Source organism: Podarcis cretensis (assembly GCF_951804945.1).
Source record: "Podarcis cretensis genome assembly, chromosome: 9".
Classification (NCBI taxonomy): domain Eukaryota; kingdom Metazoa; phylum Chordata; class Lepidosauria; order Squamata; family Lacertidae; genus Podarcis; species Podarcis cretensis.
Genome location: NC_137178.1, coordinates 38,474,763 through 38,496,358, shown reverse-complemented (window position 1 = coordinate 38,496,358; position 21,596 = coordinate 38,474,763). Strand labels below are relative to the sequence as shown.

General features: G+C 43.3%; 2 protein-coding genes across 7 annotated transcripts in view; one reads left to right on the top strand and one right to left on the bottom strand.

Moving 5' to 3' along the window:
• Positions 1-4,888, top strand: part of ZNF827 (zinc finger protein 827) — a 114,895-nt gene extending 110,007 nt beyond the window's left edge. For 4 of the 5 annotated variants that reach the window (XM_079990586.1, XM_079990589.1, XM_079990588.1 and 1 more), the window contains one exon: positions 154-4,888. In XM_079990586.1, coding sequence (XP_079846712.1) covers positions 154-961 — 808 coding nt within the window. In that variant the 3' untranslated portion in view covers positions 962-4,888. The remainder of the gene's footprint in view (positions 1-153) is intronic. The other variant, XM_079990590.1, reaches the window with a different exon arrangement.
• On the bottom strand, positions 4,398-20,187 carry LOC307224120 (uncharacterized protein C4orf51 homolog). 2 transcript variants are annotated; one of them, XM_079990630.1, is made up of 7 exons: positions 19,834-20,187; positions 14,546-14,622; positions 12,335-12,399; positions 9,005-9,089; positions 8,794-8,885; positions 7,251-7,308; positions 4,398-6,287 (listed from the first exon to the last, which is right to left on the bottom strand). In XM_079990630.1, the coding sequence occupies exons 1-6, from the start codon at positions 20,070-20,072 to the stop codon at positions 7,258-7,260; spliced, it is 609 nt and encodes a 202-aa protein (XP_079846756.1). In that variant the 5' UTR covers positions 20,073-20,187; the 3' UTR covers positions 4,398-6,287; positions 7,251-7,257. The 2 variants fall into 2 exon arrangements, with proteins under 2 accessions (XP_079846756.1, XP_079846755.1); XM_079990629.1 differs by lacking the exon at positions 4,398-6,287 and having other exon boundaries at positions 7,127-7,308.
• Positions 20,188-21,596: the final 1,409 nt, after the last annotated feature.

Below are 21,596 nucleotides of genomic sequence, written 5' to 3'. Positions count from 1 at the left end.
ACAGCTTCCTGTTTTCTCTGCAGTTATAGTTTGGGGGGAAATTGAATGTCATGAATGTGTGGAATGGCAAATGTTTGGAAGAATGATTGCCCAGACCCTGTGTTTCAATATTTCTTTGGCGGTTGTTCTTGGTTTCCCCCTCCCACCCGGCAGGTGCCCATTCTGCATTTACTCCACCAACCGCCCCGCAGCGATGGAATGCCATTTGAAGACCCACTACAAAATGGAATACAAGTGCCGGATCTGCCAGGCAGTGAAAGCCAATCAGTTGGAGCTGGAAATGCACATCCGGGAGCATCGCCTTGGCAACCATTACAAGTGTGACCAGTGTGGCTACCTTTCCAAGACGGCCAACAAGCTGATAGAGCATGTGCGCGTACACACCGGGGAGCGCCCTTTCCACTGTGACCAGTGCAGCTACAGCTGCAAACGCAAAGACAATCTCAACCTGCACAAGAAGCTCAAGCACGCTCCCCGCCAGACTTTCAGCTGCGAAGAGTGCCTCTTCAAGACCACCCACCCTTTTGTCTTCAGCCGCCATGTGAAGAAGCACCAAAACGGGGACTGCTCCGAAGAGGAGAAGAAGGGCCAGGGGGCAACCTCCAAGGAAGCCGGCCCTCTCCTAGCTGCCAACAGCCCCCGGAGCCTCTTGTCGCCTCTCTCGGTGATGTCTGCCTCCCAGGCGCTGCAGACGGTGGCCATGTCGGCTGCTCACAGCGGCGGGGCAGAGCCAAACCTGGCACTTAAGGCCTTGGCCATCAACGGCACTTCCCTGTGCTTTGACAAGTACCGGAACTCTGAATTTGCCCACCTCATTCCCTTAACCATGTTTTTCCCCAAGAACCACTTTGAGATCACATTCCATGCGCCCAGGCCACAGACTGTACGGCTGGACGACACTTCGCCGAAGCACTCCTTCCTTGCCTACCTTGGACTAACAGAAAGGGCAGAAACTGTCTGAGGGCAGCCAAGTACTGTACCAAAAAAATAATACTCTCCGCCCACCCACCCCCACCCCCCAACAGACACCCAATAGGTATATGCATTGCTGCAAACCATACACCCAAGAGGTATGGCTGGCTGAACATTTGTACTATAGATCATTAGTAGTAAGGTATAGGGGGGGGAAATGGCTCTGTGTGTCTCCTTAAATGCATTGACATGAAGGCTGCTTTATTAAAACTCTTCAGAGAAGTGACCTCCTGCATACCTTCAGAGGCATGTTCCCAGTACTCTTATCTAAGAAACTATTTTGTCTTGTTTAAGCTGAACAAGAGCGTCCTTAAAGGCAATCAGCACTTGCTTAGGGTTACATATTGATGCATTTTCCTTTTGAGATGGTGAGTGTGAGCGTGTCTGAAGGGAGAGTCAGTGTGCCATGACATTGCTTTTGCACATCCTTTTGTACTGGCTTATTTAATATGAACACATGAAGCTGCCTTATATACTGAGTCGGATCAGTGCTCCACCTAGCCCAATAACGTCCACTCTGACAGGCAGCCGTTCTCCGGGGTCTCAGGCAGGGGTCCTCCCCAGCCCACCTGCTCTCTGGGATTATTTAACTGGAGATGCTGAAGATTGAACCTGGGACATTTATACATGCAACGCATGTGCTCTACCACTGAGCTGCAGCCCCCTCCTCTTGTGATGATTATTGCAGTTCTCCAGTCTCACCACCTTGCCTGCCTAGCTTTATTTTACAGTTACTGGAATGCGGATACAGCAATGCTAGGTTCGAGAAGAACTGGCATGCCAGTCAGCACTACTTGGGATTTGCTTAGTATACTATAGTGCTTGCTTTGGCCTCAGATCTGAGAATTCAAGGATGAACTAGAGGAGCAGGAATTGTTTCTAGCTCTGCAAGGTTAAGGCTGTTTTACATGGTACATTTCCCCCAGCTGGCAGTAATAATATCTGTGCAGGCAAATGCATGGGCACTGTAGTGTTGGACATGTAATATGGTTTTACTCGGTGTACATGGACTGGGTAGACACTGTGCATACAGACTGCCTCTTCCCTGCCCCCCCAAAGCACTCCTACCACCCTTGAAATGTTACAGTGAACATGCATATTCCACCACAGAGATGAGGTTTTTTTTCCTTCGTAGAGATAATGTATGAAGTGGCCCTGAACACACATGAGTGAACAGACACTTGGTGCAGATCAGGGTGGTGGAATCTGCAGCCCTCCATCTGTTGTTAGACTCATCTCCCATTGGCCTCCAGCAAACATGGCCAGGGATGATGGGAGTTGTAGTCCAGCAACCTCTGGAGAGCCCAAGATTCCCATTCCTGGTGCAGACAGACCTGTAAACAGCAAGTGCAATTCATACACGCACAAGGTCAGATTCTTCTGTAACTCAGGGCCACTTCTTACAATAAGTTTTGTATTTGAGTACAGCTATCCAAGTATCAGTTTTAAATGGGGCACATGTATTGCATTTAAATCACTGCTTTTCTTTGTGAAATAACTGGAGTCAGGAATCTGATCATTTCCCCATCATGTTTCTGTCTCGTTCGCTGGGAAGAGATGTGATTTAAACACACGTGCACCATTCAAAACTGATGTAAGGTCAATAAAAAAAGTATCTCATACCAAGAAGCCCTTTTGATCATAGATCAAACACACACATTCTCAGTATGTATTAATGCAGTGATTACTTTGGTTTGCAAAGACAAGAGTGTACATTCTACAGAGATTAAATCCAGGAATAGGGATTTTTAAAAGGAAGGGTTTGCTATATTCTGGGTATAAATGCTCAGACTAAATAAAGGCAGGTTTTGCACAGTGCTTGAGTCTTGCACTAGTATGTTTCTCACTTGCAAAAAAAAAGGTAAGAAAAGTAAAAGTGTAGAAGATTAAAAAAAACTTTTGTCGACTGAAGAATTATCAGATTGTATATTTGAAAAGTTAATGGCGGAGTCTTTTCAACATAAGAATGGTGCTTTTTAATCATATTATTCTGTTCTATATCCCCAACTGTTCAGCTATATTTTCAGATTTTGTGTCCCTATGAACATTACCCTTCATGTTATTTGTATTCCTTTGTATTATTTTGTTAATGCCTACTTAAGTATACTCTTCTAGGAAGCTAACTTTATATTTTCTTAAAGCTCTTACTTTGTGGTCATTAAAATGACATAAATATTGCACTTTATTGCAGTAAGAAGCAAATGTTGCATTCCTAATACACAATCGAAGTCAATTGTTAACTTTTCCCAAGATTTAACTTTTCTCTTGCCCATGCACTGACATTTATTATGTATCATTATCACATACAGTTTTCTCCACTGAACATGTACGTGAGAATATGTCCAGATCTGTGTACGTGTTCAAAGATCAGAAACTGTTTACATTGGATGACAAAGAGGAAAGGAACCTAAATATTAGCAACCTATAATACTAATGTAAAGTAACTACAATCAAAATAATGAGTCTGCACATGAGTTTAAACAGCATGTGGCCTCCCCTAATTCAGCTACTATGGTAAAGTAAGTCATTATATTAGTTGTTCCTAACACATGTTGAGCCCTGTTTATTGCACTTAACTCTGCTAACATTACTCTTTGGGATTCATCCTTTGTTTTGTTTTTTTGACAAACAAATGTTTTCAGATAAGGTCAGTACAGTGTCATGAATTGTGGCATTCCATCCTAAGATGCGGTGGTGACTTTTGCTAGTCACTGTCATGCTGTCACTTGGTAGGTGGTACAAGGTACAACAGCACCATGCAAATCTTAGAAATCAGGTTGGCAGAAACACAAAAACTGGTTTGATTTCCCATCATTCTGAGCAATTTTTTGTAGGTTTGGAGACTACCCACGTCTGATGTAACCATTTATTTAACTGCAGTCCTGCCACTGGATTGAATGGGCTCCATTATTTCCTCTGCTAGGAATTTTAAGAGAAGCTGTGATGCTGAAGTAGGACTTACTTGCTAGTCAATAATGTGTAATTAAGAATGGGATAAATGAATATATTTTTGGTGGAAATCAATGAACTTCTCCCCCTATAAGCAGTTGCTGCAGTTAACTAACTAAATATACCCAATACGGTTCTGGTCAGATTTGTCCAAACTGTCAAGTAGTGAGTCTTTTTTTAAAAGGCAGGGTAGTGGGAGAGAGACCAAGCAGTTTGTCAGCTGGAACACAAGCATAGAAATGTTAAAGGAATATTTTCTGTAAACCAAATGGTGCAATATAACATAGGAACTTCAAGGAATGAAAGTATTACAATGCTCTAAGCAACTGAATGCCTTGGGTTTAACCATTTCCTTTTTGTATTTGTCTGTCATAGTGATGCTTAATGTAATTGGGCAGCTTTATTTAGCACTTTGAAACACTGAATTATTTCTGGAAAGTTAGTTATACATGATTTCCAAATAAGAGAGAGAGAGATGCATCAGGAAGTGTTTTTATTTTTTTAAGGGAAAAAAATACAGTATTTATCAAAACCCTTGCATATACAATAATTGGTTTGCTGTTTGAAGCTAAATAAAGGAATGCTCCCTACAGATATCCTTTGCTTGTTAAAAGACTTCACATTTCTACCAACATGCTCACTTTGTATCTGCTTTTCTCACTATGCATTCTTTAAGATAGGCTGGTTTCTTGTTTTCCATCTAGTAATTTGCTTACATTCTCAGCACTTTTCTCGCTTCCCCTCTCCGACCTTTCTAACTTGCTGTATCATATTCAAATATCACAGTCAAGGTTTGTGTACATTAATGGAAATTTGTATTGTATAAAGCTTTTTGCATTATAAGGCTGTACAGGGTCATTTTGACAGTAACTGGTATATTTCTTTGCATCTTACGTTGCATTGCCAATTTCTAGTGTATCCAGTTTGGAAGTATATATACTCTAATTAAAAAACAAAGTTGGCTATACTCTGGCATCATGTGTGCTTCTCTTTCCCATTGTTTAATTATTGGGTATGTAGAGAATAAATAATTTAGAAGGGAGATCTAAAACAAAATGTTGCAGTATGGAGTGATTACTTTGCAGGACTCAGCTATTTTGTTCTCATCCCTGGGTTTCCATTTTCCCTCCTCCCAGCTGTCAAGACAGCATTCTGTGGCCCAGAGCATGCTGAGTCCTCATTGGGCAGTTTTTCTGTCCCACCCACACTTGCAAGCCAAAGTCGTCCCCCCAAAAAAAGATCAGTTGTACTTCTGAAAACCTTGGAGTTTGCCCAAACCAGGTGATGCTTCTCTTTTGGGAAGGGTGGTGCTGTTTTGGATCCACAAGCAATAGCACTTCAAGCCCAAATGTTGGAAACAGAACAGATGCTATTAAATGCTGGTGGGGAAAGTTGGTAATGCCTGTCTAGCAAGAAGAACTAGGGAAACTGAAATAAAAAGTTAGCATAATACTACTTTGGCAGTGCTGTTCTGATAAATTCCTATTTATGTTTCCAGGGTTACTTGGTGCTTCAGTTTAAATTGAGACACGGTGAATGTGTTGCTAGGAATAGATCATGCAACAGGCTCCAGGGACAGTGTTGTCTTTTTAAACCTTTTCTATGCATAATTCAGACTGCTGGTTTATCATGTATAAAGCCCTGTAGAATTTATGCCAATGCTTGAATTACAAGTTAAAATACATTCATATAGGCATATAACTAAGGCCACAAAAGTTCCTGGCCTGCAAAAAAATTGGTAGCTTGTGGGCTGACTCCCTCCTCCAACAACAGCCCATTTGGTTTCTATACTGGGTGTGGAGGAGTGATGGGGTCCTCCATTCAACCTCTTCATGTTCACCAAATGTGCAGTTCCTTGTCACAAATGGCTACTGGGTGGAGGATTAACTATAAGGCTGCACTACCATGGTTTACATTACAGTAAAGCAGTGAAATATGCTTCCTTTATGTTTCAGAAATAATTCCTGGAAACATCTTCTATTAATATTTAAAGGTAGTAGATACTACTACATCATTCTCCTTAAAAAGAAAAGCTACCAAAGATTATGTTTCTGCTCTAAATAATAGTAGCTTGGAGGAAGCTGAAGGTGTTCCTCCTAAACCCTTTTCCCCTCCTCAAGCTGCTTTTTTCAGCCCAGCTTCTGTTTCCTAATCCATAAATTTACACCGATGATTCATAAGAACATAACAAAAAGTGCCGCGCTAAAGGTTTTGAACAGGGTTGAGGAACCTGTGATTCTCGAGAGCATGCTGTGCTACCCATCAGCCCTAGCCAACATGGCCAATGGTCAGGAATAATTTGATTCATATCCAGCAGCACCTGCAGGGCCACATATTCCCCATCCCTGGTTTAGAACATCTGGTTCGGGAACCAAAAAAATACATATCTCTTGTAGAAATTGCTATGGGCAAGGGAAAACATTGCTCTATAACCAGGCCTTTGGCTGACTATGGCCTCTTAAATGTGTTTGTTGTTTATCCCCCAGAGAGTGGGTGAGGGTGTTTTCACTTGATGTGCATGACCTGATTTGTTTTCCCACACCAGCAACACTCCCTACCAACTCCTTTTCAGAAAGCTGTCATCAGTGCATGCACAAAAGGCTGTTCGAACTGTACACACATCCCCTTAACCTCAGCTTGCGTTTTCACATAGGATGGAGGCCGGGGGTTTTTTTGGGGGGGCGCATCAAAGGGGAGCATTTCTGAAGAAACTTCAGGACACAGATGGATTGTGGCTAACTAGCAGTGGAAGCACATTGGAAGCAGAGTAGATAGTAATGTGCAAATACCCTCAAAACACCGAAAGAGCTTCTTGTGCGGACAAGTATTTTATCAATAAGGTTAAACCAGAATGAATTCACAATTCCAGCCCTGTCCCCCAGTATCAATGCATTTTCTAGACATGCAGTAAAGCTTCTCCACATGCAAGGGCTACTCCAATTCACTTCATGTAATTGGTATGAGCATTTCTAAATGGATGTGAATGTGCTCCTCTCCTGCTAATGAAATTAACAAAACCCATGCACAGAAGAAATCAGTGTGTGCATCAGAGCACCCACAAATCTCCGGAGCAAATTTAAAAAAGGCAAATTCTTTACTGTCTCTTATCTGCTGGTACCACCAGTATCTGCTGGTACTATTATTGTAAGATTTCTTTTTCTTGGACTAAACACCCCTCCCCCTCTCCCAGGTACCATATATGCTCTTTTTGCATGAATACTGCAAAACATTTTATGGGGTTTCTTCCATGTTTGGACCTTGCTTTTCCAGGAGTTGGTAACTGATTCAAAGAAACATGCATCTGGCTCCAGTTTAGGCATGGCCATACCTGCACAGTCAGTTGAGGTCAGGAAGATCTTGAGTCACCTTTTCCATGATTTGCAACCCCTGAAAAAATGAGATGGAAAATGCCATTCAGTGTACAGGTTCACTTGTAAATAAATATCCATGGATGTTCAGCAGAACATCCATGGATAGGACAGGACAGAAAAGGCAAATTTACAGATATTTTTAATAGATCTGAAAGAATCTTCAAACTTGATTGATTTTTAATTGGGTGTCTTTTTCTCCTGCCACTAAGGCCCTGTTGTTCGGTCATAGAATCATAGAACTGTAGAGCTGAAAGGGACCACAAGGGTCATATAGTCCAAGTCCCTGCAATGCAGGAATATTTCACCCAACATGGGGCTCGAACCCACGACCCCGGGATTAAGAGTCTCATGCTCCACCCACTGAGCTATCCACAGGGTTTTTAGGATATGTTCTAGTCCATTAAGATTGCACGGAAGAAGAGAGAGTAGGCCATGACCCCTGATCCCAGCCCCTGCCAACTCCTTTCCCAAAACCTCTCACGCATTGGAGAGGTGTATTCAATGGGGAATGGTGCTGATTGTGCAAAGGCTGGAACTTATGCAGGCGCATGATCCCCTTATCAGCCCTTGTCAATGGCGGCTGGCTATAGCAGTGTGCACTGCTTCCGTGTCTGCTGCCACCTTTTATCTCCTTAGGAGATGGATTCAGGAACAAAACATATAATACATGGCATTCATAGAGCACTTTAATTCCATTACTGCCATCACATTAGGGTTTCTCTGGAATAATTTATTATTATTATTATTATGGGACGCGGGTGGCGCTGTGGGTTAAACCACAGAGCCTAGGGCTTGCCGATCAGAAGGTCGGCAGTTCGAATCCCCGCAACAGGGTGAGCTCCCGTTGCTCAGTCCCTACTCCTGCCAACCTAGCAGCTCAAAAGCACAAAATGCAAGTAGATAAATAGGTACCGCTCCGGCGCAAAGGTAAACAGCGTTTCTGTGCGCTGCTCTGGCTCGCCAGAAGCGGCTTAGTCATGCTGGCCACATGACCCGGAAGCTGTACGCCGGCTCCCTTGGCCAATAAAGTGAGATGAGCGCCGCAACCCCAGAGTCGTCCGCGAATAGACCTAACGGTCTGGGGTCCCTTTACCTTTTATTATTATCATTTATTAACTACACTCTGAAGCTGCACTTGGTATACTTAAGTAAAGCTTCGACTGGCTTTGATGGTGATTAGGGTCCAGCAAAGCAGGGATGGCGAACCTTAGCCAGCCTCCATCTATCTGCCAGTAAGTGGCTGTCAGCTTCCTCCTCAGTCTCAGTGTTGCCCCTTGTAGGACTCAGCAGGGAGGAGGATGGGAACAAAACTAGATTTGAATTGACTTTGCCTGTATAACTCCCTCTCGGCCTTGCTGATGTGGTCCAAAGGAAAGCCAAGCGATACATTTGGCACCAGCTTGGCTGCAGGAGTTGCCTGAAGGAGGCATGCAAGGCGACATCCAACTGTCTTAGGGACTCCACTGGATACAATCCATAGCTTGCAAAGACCTGTACTTACCATTGAATCGGAACTCCCAGTAACAGGCCACCCGGTCAGAATATCCTGACTTGCAGTTGATGGCGTCCCCATTTTTATTCCAGTTTGGTTCCCTATAATGAACGGGGGGAAATTAAAAAGTAAAAGCAAAAGCTGGAAATTTTGCCACGGGAAAATGAATAAAATAAAATAAAATAAAATCCCACCAATTAAAGGAATCTGGAGTGCTCACCGTTTCCCCTGGGGTATTTCATCGCCTGCTGAATTTCATACAGTGGTACTGCTGGTGATGGAATGATGACTGCATTATGATTCACCTGTATATATTTTTTCAAAGGAATTGAACATAAGGTGATGAGATCGTAAAGTTGCATCAATTATAAATAACATGCCTACCTATACAGCTGGGCTCTCTCTTTGCCACTACTGTTTTGTTTGCCATGAATTGTATCCTGGACATCGGTGAGCTAGCAACATTTGGAGCCACTGGATAAATTCCAGGTGTTAAATTTCTAGAACGAGAGGCACCAGCACTTGAGCTTGGCTGGAAGTCACCATTTCTGACCTCTCAGCTCTCCCAGTGGATGCTTGAGGTGGAGTGACAGGATGCACTTACGGGAAGCATACTCTGTGCATGCTGAAGGCCACTCTCCTGGGTTACGTTCTGCATCCTGGAACTGAGCTCTGCCTCAACAGAAGCCCCGCAAACCTCACTTTCTACAATGAACCACAGTCCCATTAGCTGAAGTTGAAATGTTACGAGTACTGAACACAAACACGTCCCATTGTTTCCATGCTCTGCTTCCTCCTCTCACATGGAAAAAACAGTAATTATTCTCCTGGCAGAAACACCCTCTCTGCTGTCAGAGCTTAATTTGAGAGATGGCTCACTAGAACTTGGTCCCAGTATCAGCATGTTATGCCAGGATGCACATATACCTTCAGGGTATTTGTGATATAATTGCCATCCATGTGGAAGGTGGTTTTCAGGGACACCAAAGGGCAGGTCACTGCTCCCAGGGAGCTTGCAATCATACTGAACAGAGGTGAGGAACCTTTGCCCTGTTGGTTATTGTTGAACTGCAACTCCCATCACCCATCGAGGATTGCCAATAGCCAGGGATGATGGGAGTTGTAGGAAGCAACATTTGAGAGGCGGGTAGGCTCCCCACACCTGCTCTAGAACATGTAAAGAGTGATACTCTTGCATTTGCAGTGATGTGCCCAGCTTAAGGCACCTTTTCAAACCTCTTATTTCTGGGCACTGCTTCTTAATAGTGCATGCAAATACAAGCCTTTCTTTTTTTAAAATAATAATAAAAAAATTATCAGGATAGTGGGTCTTCTTCTTTGCTCAAGTGGGTTAAACCACAGAGCCTACGACTTGCCGATCAGAAGGTCGGCGGTTCGAATCCCCACGACGGGGTGAGCTCCCGTTGCTCGGTCCCTGCTCCTGCCAACCTAGCAGTTCAAAAGCACGTCAAAGTGCTAGTAGATAAATAGGTACCGCTCCGGCGGGAAGGTAAACTGCGTTTCCGTGTGCTGCTCTGGTTTTCCAGAAGTGGCTTAGTCATGCTGGCCACATGACTCGGAAGCTGTACGCTGGCTCCCTCGACCAATAAAGCAATATGAGCATCGCAACCGCAGAGTTGGTCACGACTGGACCTAATGGTCAGGGGTCCCTTTACCTTTACCTTAGTGCTAGACCCAATCCTGCAGCAACAGAGTCTTCCCTGTAGGATGCAACAGAAGCATTGCAGCAAGAGAGAAAGCCTGCTTGCTTCTGTGAAGTGTTTGTGAGAGAGCGTGTGCATGCAAAGGAGAGATGTGTGCAGCCTAAGTGCTGGAAATGGGGTGGGCCCATTTGACCAAAGGATTTTTATTTTTTTAAAATATATGTTAATAAACAAGAAAGCAATCCTCGAAATGGCAGGGCATCACTGTAGGGGTTAATAAAATGAACTATAACTACCCAAAAATGAAAGGGTTGCAAAAAACGTTTATAGATTAAAATGAGTAAGTAGCGCGGTGACCTTTATCAAACAAGTGAAGTGGGAGGGGAAGGAACTGTGTGTTGTTATTAATGATGTCACAAGCACAATCCAGTTAATCACGGGTGGGGAAACTGTAGCCTCACCCCACCAGCTACTGGACTCCAACTCCCACCAGCCACAGCCAGCATGGCCAATGGGCAGGAATGTTGGGAGTTGTAGTCCGGCAACATTTGGATGCCACAGGTTCCCTACCTCTTAAGTAGCCACTCAAACACTTCTACACCTACGTTTAACTACTGCTGGTGGGAGGAGGGTTAAAAGCTGGTTTGTCACTAAGAGAAAAGCAAGGAGAGAATAACATTTTCCACATTTCAAAAAATACATCATGTGTACAAACAATTTGGACCATCCTGCAGGTGCCTGCAGATTTACACCAGCCTTTGCCAACTCCAGCTGGTTTTGGACTACAACTCCCATCAGCCCCAAGCAGAATGTGCCAGCTGAGGCTGATGGGAGTTGTAGTCCAAAAAGCTGGAGGGCCTCATTTTGACAACAGCTGCTTTCCTTGTCATGTCAGTGTTCAACCACCTAAGCCACACATTGCTAGGTCACTTTCACAACTACAGCAGAAGGAGCAGCATCTGTGAGCACATCCTCTTATAAAGCTGGTACCTAAAGATCCAAGACTTGGCCATGAAATAAGTCAAAATCTCACATAAACTGGAACACACACTGTCTTCATCACTCAATATGCCTATTCTCACACCACTTTACTTTGTGGCCACTAGAGAATAAAAAGCCAACCACATCTCAAGGGAATCCTGCTGGAGCCAATAGGATTATTCTGCGATACATGGCTGGAAGACTGCAGGCTCATTATTCTGCATTTTTGCTCGTCTCATCTATGCAATTTTCACTAGCTTCCCTGCTTCAGAATGCTCAGGTGTAGACAATGAGAGGCAAAGGGGGAAGAAAGAATTGCTATATTGGCCTTGCATGTCATGCCTTCCAACATGACAAGTCTTCACTGGGCAGTGGATGCACTTCTAAGGTTCAGGATGAAATTGCACAACATAGGTGTGAATGTGTGCAATGAAACAGCTTCCTCTTCTACCCCAGGGGTGGGGTGGGGGAGCGCCATGGAAATGTCTATTTGGGGAGAGAAACTGTGGCAGGAGGAGGTACTCAATCTGTCTAAAACCCAGTGCTTTTTTTCTAGAAAGGCAGGTGCCGGTACTCACCATGAAGTTGTTACAGTAAGTGCCACACTTTTTAACAACAACAACGAGAGAGAGAGAGAGAGAGAGAGAGAGAGAGAGAGAGAGAGAGAGAGATGCCGGTACTGCATATTCTTGAGTACCCCCCAGGAAAAAAAGCACTGCTACCCCCAGAGAATTCCAGCCTATTGTTGAAAGAAAAAAACCCAACCACCCATATCTGGAACTCCTAATATCTGCTTTTCTCAAGAAGTGGCTTCATGCTCTTTTTCACATCCATTTGCACATAATGAGTAGTTGGTCTTCAAGCGACACATTCACAAACACACAAATATCTAGTGCTCTACTCACTTGTTGGGAATGGTGTTGAAATTTCTTCCTATTACTTGAAGACTTTAAGAAACTTGGATGGCAGCCTAGAGGGGACAAACAGGAAAAAGATTTTTCCCTCCACACGGAATTTACCTGAGTCCAATTTTTTTTACAAATGACAAGGCATGACACAACTGCTTTTCATTCATAAGCGAAACATGCATAGAGTTAGATCAGATGCAAGCCTAACCTGGATGGAAAAGTAATCTCACGTTATTGAGCATTCTCAATTCTCTTCTCTAGATACCTGCTTTTGTCTACCTTGTGTAGGGTGGCCACTTATGCATTGCAAAAAAAGAAAAGAAAAGAAAATGTAGCAGCAAGGGAAAAGAAAGAAGTGGATAGGTATTTGCATATGTTAATATATATGCAAATGTATGAATAATTGCTATAATTTAAACAGAAATAGACCAAAATACAGAATATATAGTGACATGCATTACTATCAGGTGAGCATGATAAAATGCACATCTGATTTTTCATAAGTCCTCTTTGTGGCAGATATTAGGGGCAGGCAAGTCAGGCAAGCACCTGGAATGTCAAGATTGATGATGCACTGAGCATAGAGGACAGTAGGCTCAGGGAGTGCCTGTCTTGGGCTGTCTATTCTGATATCCCCTCAACAAGCTGTAGCAAAAGTTAGTACAGTTTTGTTTTCCCTTGTGAAGCTGGCAATTAACTTGTGCAGCCACTGCTGCATTAAAGTTCTTCTCTTTCTCTCACATGCAGGAATATTTACAACATCAGTCAGTGCGCATTCAAGAAACACCATCAGTGGGAATGATTACAATCAAATCTGTGCATATTATGTTCGTTGTCTTATGCGACAGAGATAAATGTGTGGAAACTCCGCATCAAAATCATGTAACTGATAGAAGTTGAACAAATGGGGGAAAGTTTATCATCTGACCTCCAAAATCACCAAATAATCTATCCCTCCTAATTCGGCACTTGCCTTATTATCACTAGATTTGACCCCAAACTCCACCCTTAACTCTAAAGAACTAATTTCCTTCCTGCTCACAACAGCTAGACTAGTTATTGCCCAAGAATGGAAGAGAACCTCTAATATACCAACAGAGGCTTGGGTTAATAACATCTGGAGTATTGCTCTATCAGAACGCCTCACAGACCATTGGCAACAAATCAAAGGCATCTCTGAAAAAGATACCTTTGATATAATCTGGTCTCCCTTTTTCTCTTTTATTGAAGAAAAACAGGATGTTTTAATCCCATCATCAGGTGTGTGTGGAGGGGATATATTCACTGAAAATGTTGTGCTTGAACTTTTGAATAAATGTGTGTTTTTTAATTTAAAAAAAGACATCAAAGAATTGGAGGTCACCAAAGACCTCCCTTTGTCTAGGGCTGGCCTCGCCACTCTCTTCTACTTACAATCCCATATGAATAACAAGTAAGAGTGTCACCTCTAAATGCATCCTTGCAGTCAATAAATAGCTGGGTGTGCATCTGAGAGCTTCCAATCTCTGTTTAGCATGAATTTCAATGGGCAGCCTTGGATAAGAAACATTTCCTCAGTCTAATGTCCCTCACAAGGCTGTTGTGACGTGAGAGTGAAAACCTTCCATGTGCCGCACATTAATGCGACGGGGACAGATAGCTCTGTGAACAGAGCTTTCCAAGTTACTCAGCTGAATTAGATTCTGGCTGGTTTTGGAACGAGCATTGCTCTATGGCACCATCTAGAGGTTGCCTGCCAGCACAGCATACCACAGCTGCTGCCAGCTGTATACACTGCTATCCAACATATTTATACAGTGGTACCTCGGGTTAAGTACTTAATTTGTTCCGGAGGTCCGTTCTTAACCTGAAACTGTTCTTAACCTGAAGCACCACTTTAGCCTATGGGGGCCTCCTGCTGCCGCCGCGCCGCCAGAACCCGATTTCTGTTCTTAACCTGAAGCAAAGTTCTTAGCTCAAGGTACTATTTCTGGATTAGCGGAGTGTGTAACCTGAAGCGTGTGTAACCTGAAGCATATGTAACCCAAGGTACCACTGTATCTCCCTTCATATTTCTCTTATGTGTCCAGCTGTTTACAAAGACTTCCCTCGCCCAGAAAGTTTCTTCTTGGTTTTCCCGGCTGCAGCGTGACTTGATGTTTTAAAGCGCGATTACAAAACCCCCTCATTTGCTACAAAATCATAGGAGTCACGCCTCTTTCTTTTTACCCTTGTCAGTTGTCGCACCATGTTTAGGATTGCCGTAGTTTCCAGAAAGATAATGAAGCCGGTTTATCAAAAACACTCTGGAAAAAACACAAAAGGAGATATGAACTCATGTAGAAATTACTGGAAGGAAAAGTAAGAAGTGAACTCTACATAAGGGTTAGGCATTTGAGTACGATGTTTTTTATTAATTTTATCCAATTTATATTGTGTCCTTCCCCCTGAAGAAGCCGAGGGAGCCAATAATGAAACCATTCTAAAAAACGTTCTCTCAAGCGGAGATCTCAGGGTTGCCATGACCAGTGTCCTTCAAACCTTAAATGAATGGATAAACCAAAATATTTTTAAAATCCTCCTGAAAGTCAGTGATGAGGGAGACAGACATACTTCACCAGGGATGGCAGTCCACAAACAGCCACCAAAAAGGCCTTGTCACAGGTCAACCAGACAGCACGCCATGGACATACAGCCAAGAAGGCCTCACCTGCTGATCGTAGGGTCCGAGATAGCTGGTTTGGGGGGAAGGCATACTTTTAGGTACTTGGGTCCCAACAAGCTATTAAAGGCTTTATATACTAGTACTAGCACCATAAATTAGGCCCAGAAGCTCAATGACAGGGCCAAGGCAAGACATTTTGCTTCCTGAGGTAAAGTTGGAAATGACCCCAACAAATCAAGGTGTCTATAGTACCCAACACCAGCCAGGTTATTTTGGTACCTGAGGCAGAAAATCTCACCATGCAACTCTCCATACCCTGGAAGTAATTATATAATAATAGTAAATTATGTAGATACCTTTACATTTAGCTGCCCTTTCATGACACCCACGATCAGCTGCCTCACTTTGCCTAGTCATATGGCAATTATAGCTACCTTACAGTTCACATCTGAAGGAGAACCTAAGCAAGTCACACTTTCTGAAACCCTACACACTCTGAAACACAGCCAGCCCTCAAAATTCAGACTTCTGTTAATTTTGCAATGCCGTTCTGCATGCAAACAATGTGTACACATATGATCATACACAATGTGCACACAAATGCCTTTATTACCAGAAATAACATACTGAAATACATTATATGAAGCAAAACTGTGTATATGAAATAAAACTGCATACAAAATTGTGATATTGGGAAGTATTGGCACTGATAGGCCTACAAATTGTCATGGGGATTTTTAAAAATTTGCAAACTGATGAGAAAATGTAGAGAACTGAGTTTAAGACTGGAAGAACAAGAAACCAAAATTGTCAGATTCACCCACTTACAGGCTGAAGGACAGATATAGGACACCACAGGATAACAGAGGCATTCACATCCTACTTTCTCTGCAAGAGTATTTCTTAACTTGTGAACAGGCAAGAGAACAGAACACTCCAGAACAGAGCAACAGCCCTGTTTGAATGACAGAAGAACCACATTGGAGGCTAAGCTGGAAGGAGGAAAATCCAGACTGACATCTGAAGGGCTTGAAAATACATAAAATCACTAACCCTGAAGACATGATGGATTGGATAATGTGCAGTCTGGATGCTTGCCAGATCAATATTTAAAATGCAAGAAACGCTGTGAAGAGCTACAGCAACACAAAAGGCATTACCATCAATTCAGAAGTAGTTTCACTCCCTCGCCTTTCCCACAAATTATGCCCAGCCAAGGAACATAATTTGCTGTTTGGAGTTCCTCCTGACCTGTGGAATGGTAGTATAATATCTGTTTGTCTGGCTATGAGTAATATTAATGGAGGGCTTCTAGAGGGTGGGCAAGGAGGGCAAGGTATATATGGATACTTGAGATACTTTTAACTAGTGCAGTAGGCTACAAGGGGCAGGGCGTCACTGCTGCTCCATTGCAGCAGTAACATCCATTCCTATTTATCTTAAAAGCTTATAAAGGCAGTTTATAGAGGAGCGGTGAATTCTGCGCGCGCACACACACACACACACACACACACACTCCCTCTGGTCACACCCTTCCAATACAGGGGTTTTTCTTAGGTTTGGAAGGATCGGTATGGCTACAGTGCTGTGCCATCTCCCTGGAGAGGTCTGTGAAACTATAGTGTTCCAAAATTAAGGAAACTTAACTATGTACAACAGGAGTGTTTATAGTGGCAGACCCTCTCAGAGGTCCAGAGGCCAGGACCACTTCTGAAACCCCTGCAGCCGTAATAAAGGTAAAAAAATGATAAGCACAGAGAAACAAAATAATGCACCCCAAAACAAGAGTGATTTGTTTCTATTTTCAGGTTGGATTATATTGTGCTTGGAGTCCCTTTCTCTACAATTCTATTATTAAACTGTCTCGCCGGAGTGGTGCATGCTTCATTTAACACCGGTCCTGAAAGATCTTCATTGGCTCCCAGTACGTTTCCAAGCACAGTTCATAGTGTTGGTGCTGACCTTTAAAGCCTTAAACGGCCTCAGCCCAGTATACCTGAAGGAGCATCTCCACCTCCATCATTCAGCCCAGACACTGAGGTCCAGCACCAAAGGACTTCTGGTGGTTCCCTCACTGTGACATGTGAGGTTTCAGGGAACCAGGCACAGGGCCTTCTCGGTAGCGGCGTCCACCCTCTGGAACGCCCTCCCATCAGATGTCAAGGAAATAAACAACTATCTGGCTTTTAGAAGGCATCTGAAGGCAGCCCTGTATCGGGAAATTTTTAATGCCTAATGTTCTACATCTTTTTATGTGCTGCAAGCCGCCCAGAGTAGCTGGGGAAACCCAGCCAGATGGGTGGGGTATAAATATTTATTATTATTATTATTATTATTATTATTATTATTATTATTATTATTATTTTATTGTTTTATTTTATATTATTTCTATGATCTGACTGGAGGTTCTACATCCCTGCCTTCAAAACATACATCACCTGGTTTCCTGACGTGTCAGATTGAAAGCTATTTAAAAAATTATCCCAAGCTATGGTGGTCTGTTGTTTGATCTTTCAGTTTGTAATTATTTGCCTTGCTTTGATCATTGTCATCTTTCTTTTACAATCAGGAGAGCCATTCTGAGAATTTCTAATGAAGAGAAGGATATCTAAATAAAACTAATGACTCTACACTGAAACAGTGGAATTGTACAGAAAGGGCAAATACCAAGTAACCAGCCCTCAGGCAGGTGCAGGGCTGTTATGGAGAACGTTCCTCACAGGAGCTGCCTCTCCTACATGACTCTCTTATACAAGCATTTCCAGAGAAGCATTGGATCCAGGCAGCTGCAATGCCACACTCATAACATACGAATCAGGCCTGTTTTCTCCCTTGTGCCATTTCAGGATTTGCTAATGTTCTGTATGGGACAGAAGTTTAGCTTACAGGAACTATGATGCTATAGGCTGCCACAACTGAGACCCCAAGCTCATCTATGTGTCTGTTTAAACCGTATTTTCGCTGATGGGCACAACTCCTATTTTCTGATCTGTCATATAGCAAATATGAGCAGCTGTTTTTCATTATAAGATGAAATTTGGCATAAACAATGAGATCATTTTCTCCTTACTGACAGCATGTACATAAAATTTAAAAAACAACAACAACAACACACACAGAATTAACTCTATTCTTACTAACAAGAAAGGATATCAAAGCACGACTCTTAAGCTGACCACCCAGGATCTTCCAAGATTTGAGGATTGCTTCACTGCTTGCTTGTTTAAATATATTCCACAACTGCTAGATTTGTTATTATAAGCATAAGATGCACTGCAAGTTTTTCTACCATCTATCATTAACTATAAATGATGCACACAATTTTCTCAAGGCCTTCTCATTATACAGTTGGTGCCATTCCATTAACCATCTCTTCCCGCATTACTACTTGCACACAATTACTTTAGACACAGGACCATAAGCAGCAAGTGAGAACCCTTTCAAATACTTACATATTTTTGCAATGCACATAATTCAAATCTGCAGAATAAGCTCTTGCTGTTGGATGACATTTTTTTACCGCCCTTGATTGGTGCTTTCTGCAGAGCGTCAAACTGGTTAGGCTTGATGGTCAGGCTTGGATGGTAGAATGAAGGACCACTAGCTAGTATGGGCACACTCAGGATGTGCATGCATGCTCTCTTGGTACTTAGTCAACAGAAGAGAATCAACAAATTAGAAGATGGGGACAACCACAAAAGGAAACGCCTACTGGGATGAATGGGAGAGATTAAAGTTGCTTCTCAGATACAGATTCAAATGTTTGTGGGTCTATTCAAATGGGGAAAAGGTTGATTAACAGCCAAATAATGCTCAAATGGGCATTGTTTTTTACCAAACCTGCTAATGTTCAGGATCTGGGATGAAAGCTTTCACATAATTCTTCAGTGCAAGATGAAAGTTGGACAAAACAAAAATAGGATTTAAAAATAAAACTGCCACAGATCTCAGTGCTATCCCAGTGAATCTGAGAGCCTCGAATACAATCACTAGGTTGAAGAAAAACTATATTCTAGTGATATATGACAAACACAAACATTTTCAACAAATTAACAAGATCATGTGGCCAAGACAAGTAAAATGCTGCCTTAAGCATCCATTTGAACACCAGCAAAAATTGACTCACTGACACCTAACAATATAACACTGACTCATAAACTTTCACCCGGTATTCTTAAGCCTCGAATGACAAATAAGACCTTGTTAGCTGTATGATGTTAATCCATATTTATCTCACTGACGTTAAATCGTTTTTGTGAGGTAATGTGCTTTGTATCTCAGCAACCAACCAGCTGTTTTTCAGGACTTGTATCTAAGAGTTCCATGTTTGCTTTCAGACAGCACTAATTGGATCCAGAGCTGTATAGCAAGGAGCACAAATTCAGGACAAACAAACAACCAAACATGTCAAAGGGAGGGATATCAAAGCCCAAGGTTAGTTGCTCATCCTTTCCACACCCTTCTAGATTTAGCTACCTGCCTGATGGGAGCATTTTTGCTTTCTTTACACACACACACACACACACACACACACACACACAAACCGGTTAGGCCCAACTATTAGGGTGTCAAAGGCCAGTTTCATGACAGCCAGTTATCTGCAGTTTTGTGCAAGAAATCTTTGGCTTGAAGTTTTACGGGCGATCACTTTTACCAGTGCCAGTCCAAGACTTTTTGCGGCCCGAGTACCACCCCTTTAAAAGGGAACAAGTCCCATTCAACTTAGCAGGATTTACTTGTGAGTAGACAGGCAGAAGATGGCACTGTCAAGACGACGATTCTTGCTTTCATCATCTTCCCCCTGCCCTTTCTTCATGGGCCAGCTTTGACCTCCCTGTAAGAAAATGCTTACTCTGGAGGATGAGGCTTGTGGATCCTGGTAGGAGAGGAGGGGGTGACATGGCAATATGCGGAGCCATCCAGCTTTTTATTTCCATAAGCCCCAGAATAGGTGGTGGAGCAGCTGGCGTCTTCTTGGGTGTGCTGTTCCCAGGCTCGGCCTGCATGGCGTTTGATCTCTTCGAAAGCTTCAGAAGAAAGAGGGCTGAAGGGCAGCGTCAGCCCGGGAGCCAAGAACACATACTTGGCCATGGGGAGGCCTCCTTCAGAGCCAAACTGCAATATTACATAACTTTTAAGCAATTCTTTCTCCCTGCTGGTGTCAGTAACTTCACTTGCTTGTGTGGCCCGGCCTACTTAGAGGAAGTGGGGGTGGGCGGGGAGAAAGGCCTTGCTCTTGTTCATAAAGGTTGCTAAGCAACAGGTCCTGGAATCAGAAGCATTGTGTACATCAGATAATAAAAAAGGCAGAGGGGCAAAAGAGTTTCAAAGAATAACCGATATTCAGCACAGGCTTCAGAGAGCGTGTTGACCTGCTCACAAGGAAATGTGAATAGGATCGTGCTCTAAAGCCCACCACGTTCAATGGCGCTGTGGGTTTCTTTGTTGCTGACTCCCCGTTTTACCACCTCCTCAGATATAGTGTCTTCTACTCCCAGCAGGCAGTTAATTTGGAGTTGCCACTGCTCCTAGCTCCCTACTCACTATCACCAGTTTGGATTGGGCTCCCCACTTTAGCCCCTAAGGCAGGAGTGGAGGAACGTCTGGCTTATGGGTTGGTTTGGGCCCACATCCTGCCATCCTGTCCATTCTCACACAGCAACTAAGCACAGGGGAAACATTTCCCATTGGATAGCTGGCATAACTCAGTTGATGGGAGCATGAGACTCTTAAGCTCAGGGTTGTGGGTTCGAGTTCCACGCTGTGCAAAAGATTCCAGGGGGCTGGACTAGATGACCCTTGGGGAACCTTCCAGCTCTATGATAACAGTAAAAGGTAAAGGGACCCCTGACCATTAGGTCCAGTCATGACCGACTCTGGGGTTGCGGAACTCATCTCGCTTTATTGGCCGAGGGAGCCGGCGAACAGCTTCCGGGTCATGTGGCCAGCATGACTAAGCCACTTCTGGCAAACCAGAGCAATGCACGGAAACGCCGTTTACCTTCCCGCTGGAGTGGTACCTATTTATCTACTTGCACTTTGACGTGCTTTTGAACTGCTAGCTGGGCAGGAGCAGAGACCGAGCAATGGGAGCTCACCCCGTCGCAGGGATCGAACTGCCGACCTTCTGATCGGCAAGTCCTAGGCTCTGTGGTTTAACAGTAGGAGCTTCCAATTTGCTGGAGGTTTATTTTCCCAGCAGCTGCGGAAAAATACAATGAATGAATACTCCCTTTTGCTGTGTGGGATGTTGGGGGGTTAGAGGAAGTATGTGTGAGAGAAAGTGGGGGGTGGGGAGGGAGTATGTGTGAAAGATAAAAAGTGTTGGTGGTGATGATTTTGACACCATCACCATCTCTAGTCTTCCTTTCCTCCAGCAAATAGCGGCTTCTCAGGCACTGGATTAAAGACAGCACACAACTTTGGTTTTACTAAACCATCCTTTTCCATCCAGTCCCAAAAGGAAAGGAAAAAATGGGTTGCTTTTCAACAGATATTATCTGGTTACATTCTCACAAAGGTGTTCTACTGTACCACTACTGTAAAAAAATAAAAATAAACTAACCAAACATTTAATAATATGGTTGTGCTTTTTGGGGGGTTTTGAGAATGGCC

Excerpts from the sequence above, each read along its gene's own strand:
- LOC307224120 (XM_079990630.1), bottom strand. The coding sequence starts at position 20,072 with ATGGCCAAGTATGTGTTCTTGGCTCCCGGGCTGACGCTGCCCTTCAGC. Across the intron at positions 9,090-12,334 it reads TTCAACACCATTCCCAACAA|GTGAATCATAATGCAGTCAT; the intron begins GTGAGTAGAGCA and ends AAATATATACAG. Across the intron at positions 8,886-9,004 it reads GAAATACCCCAGGGGAAACG|GGAACCAAACTGGAATAAAA; the intron begins GTGAGCACTCCA and ends CGTTCATTATAG.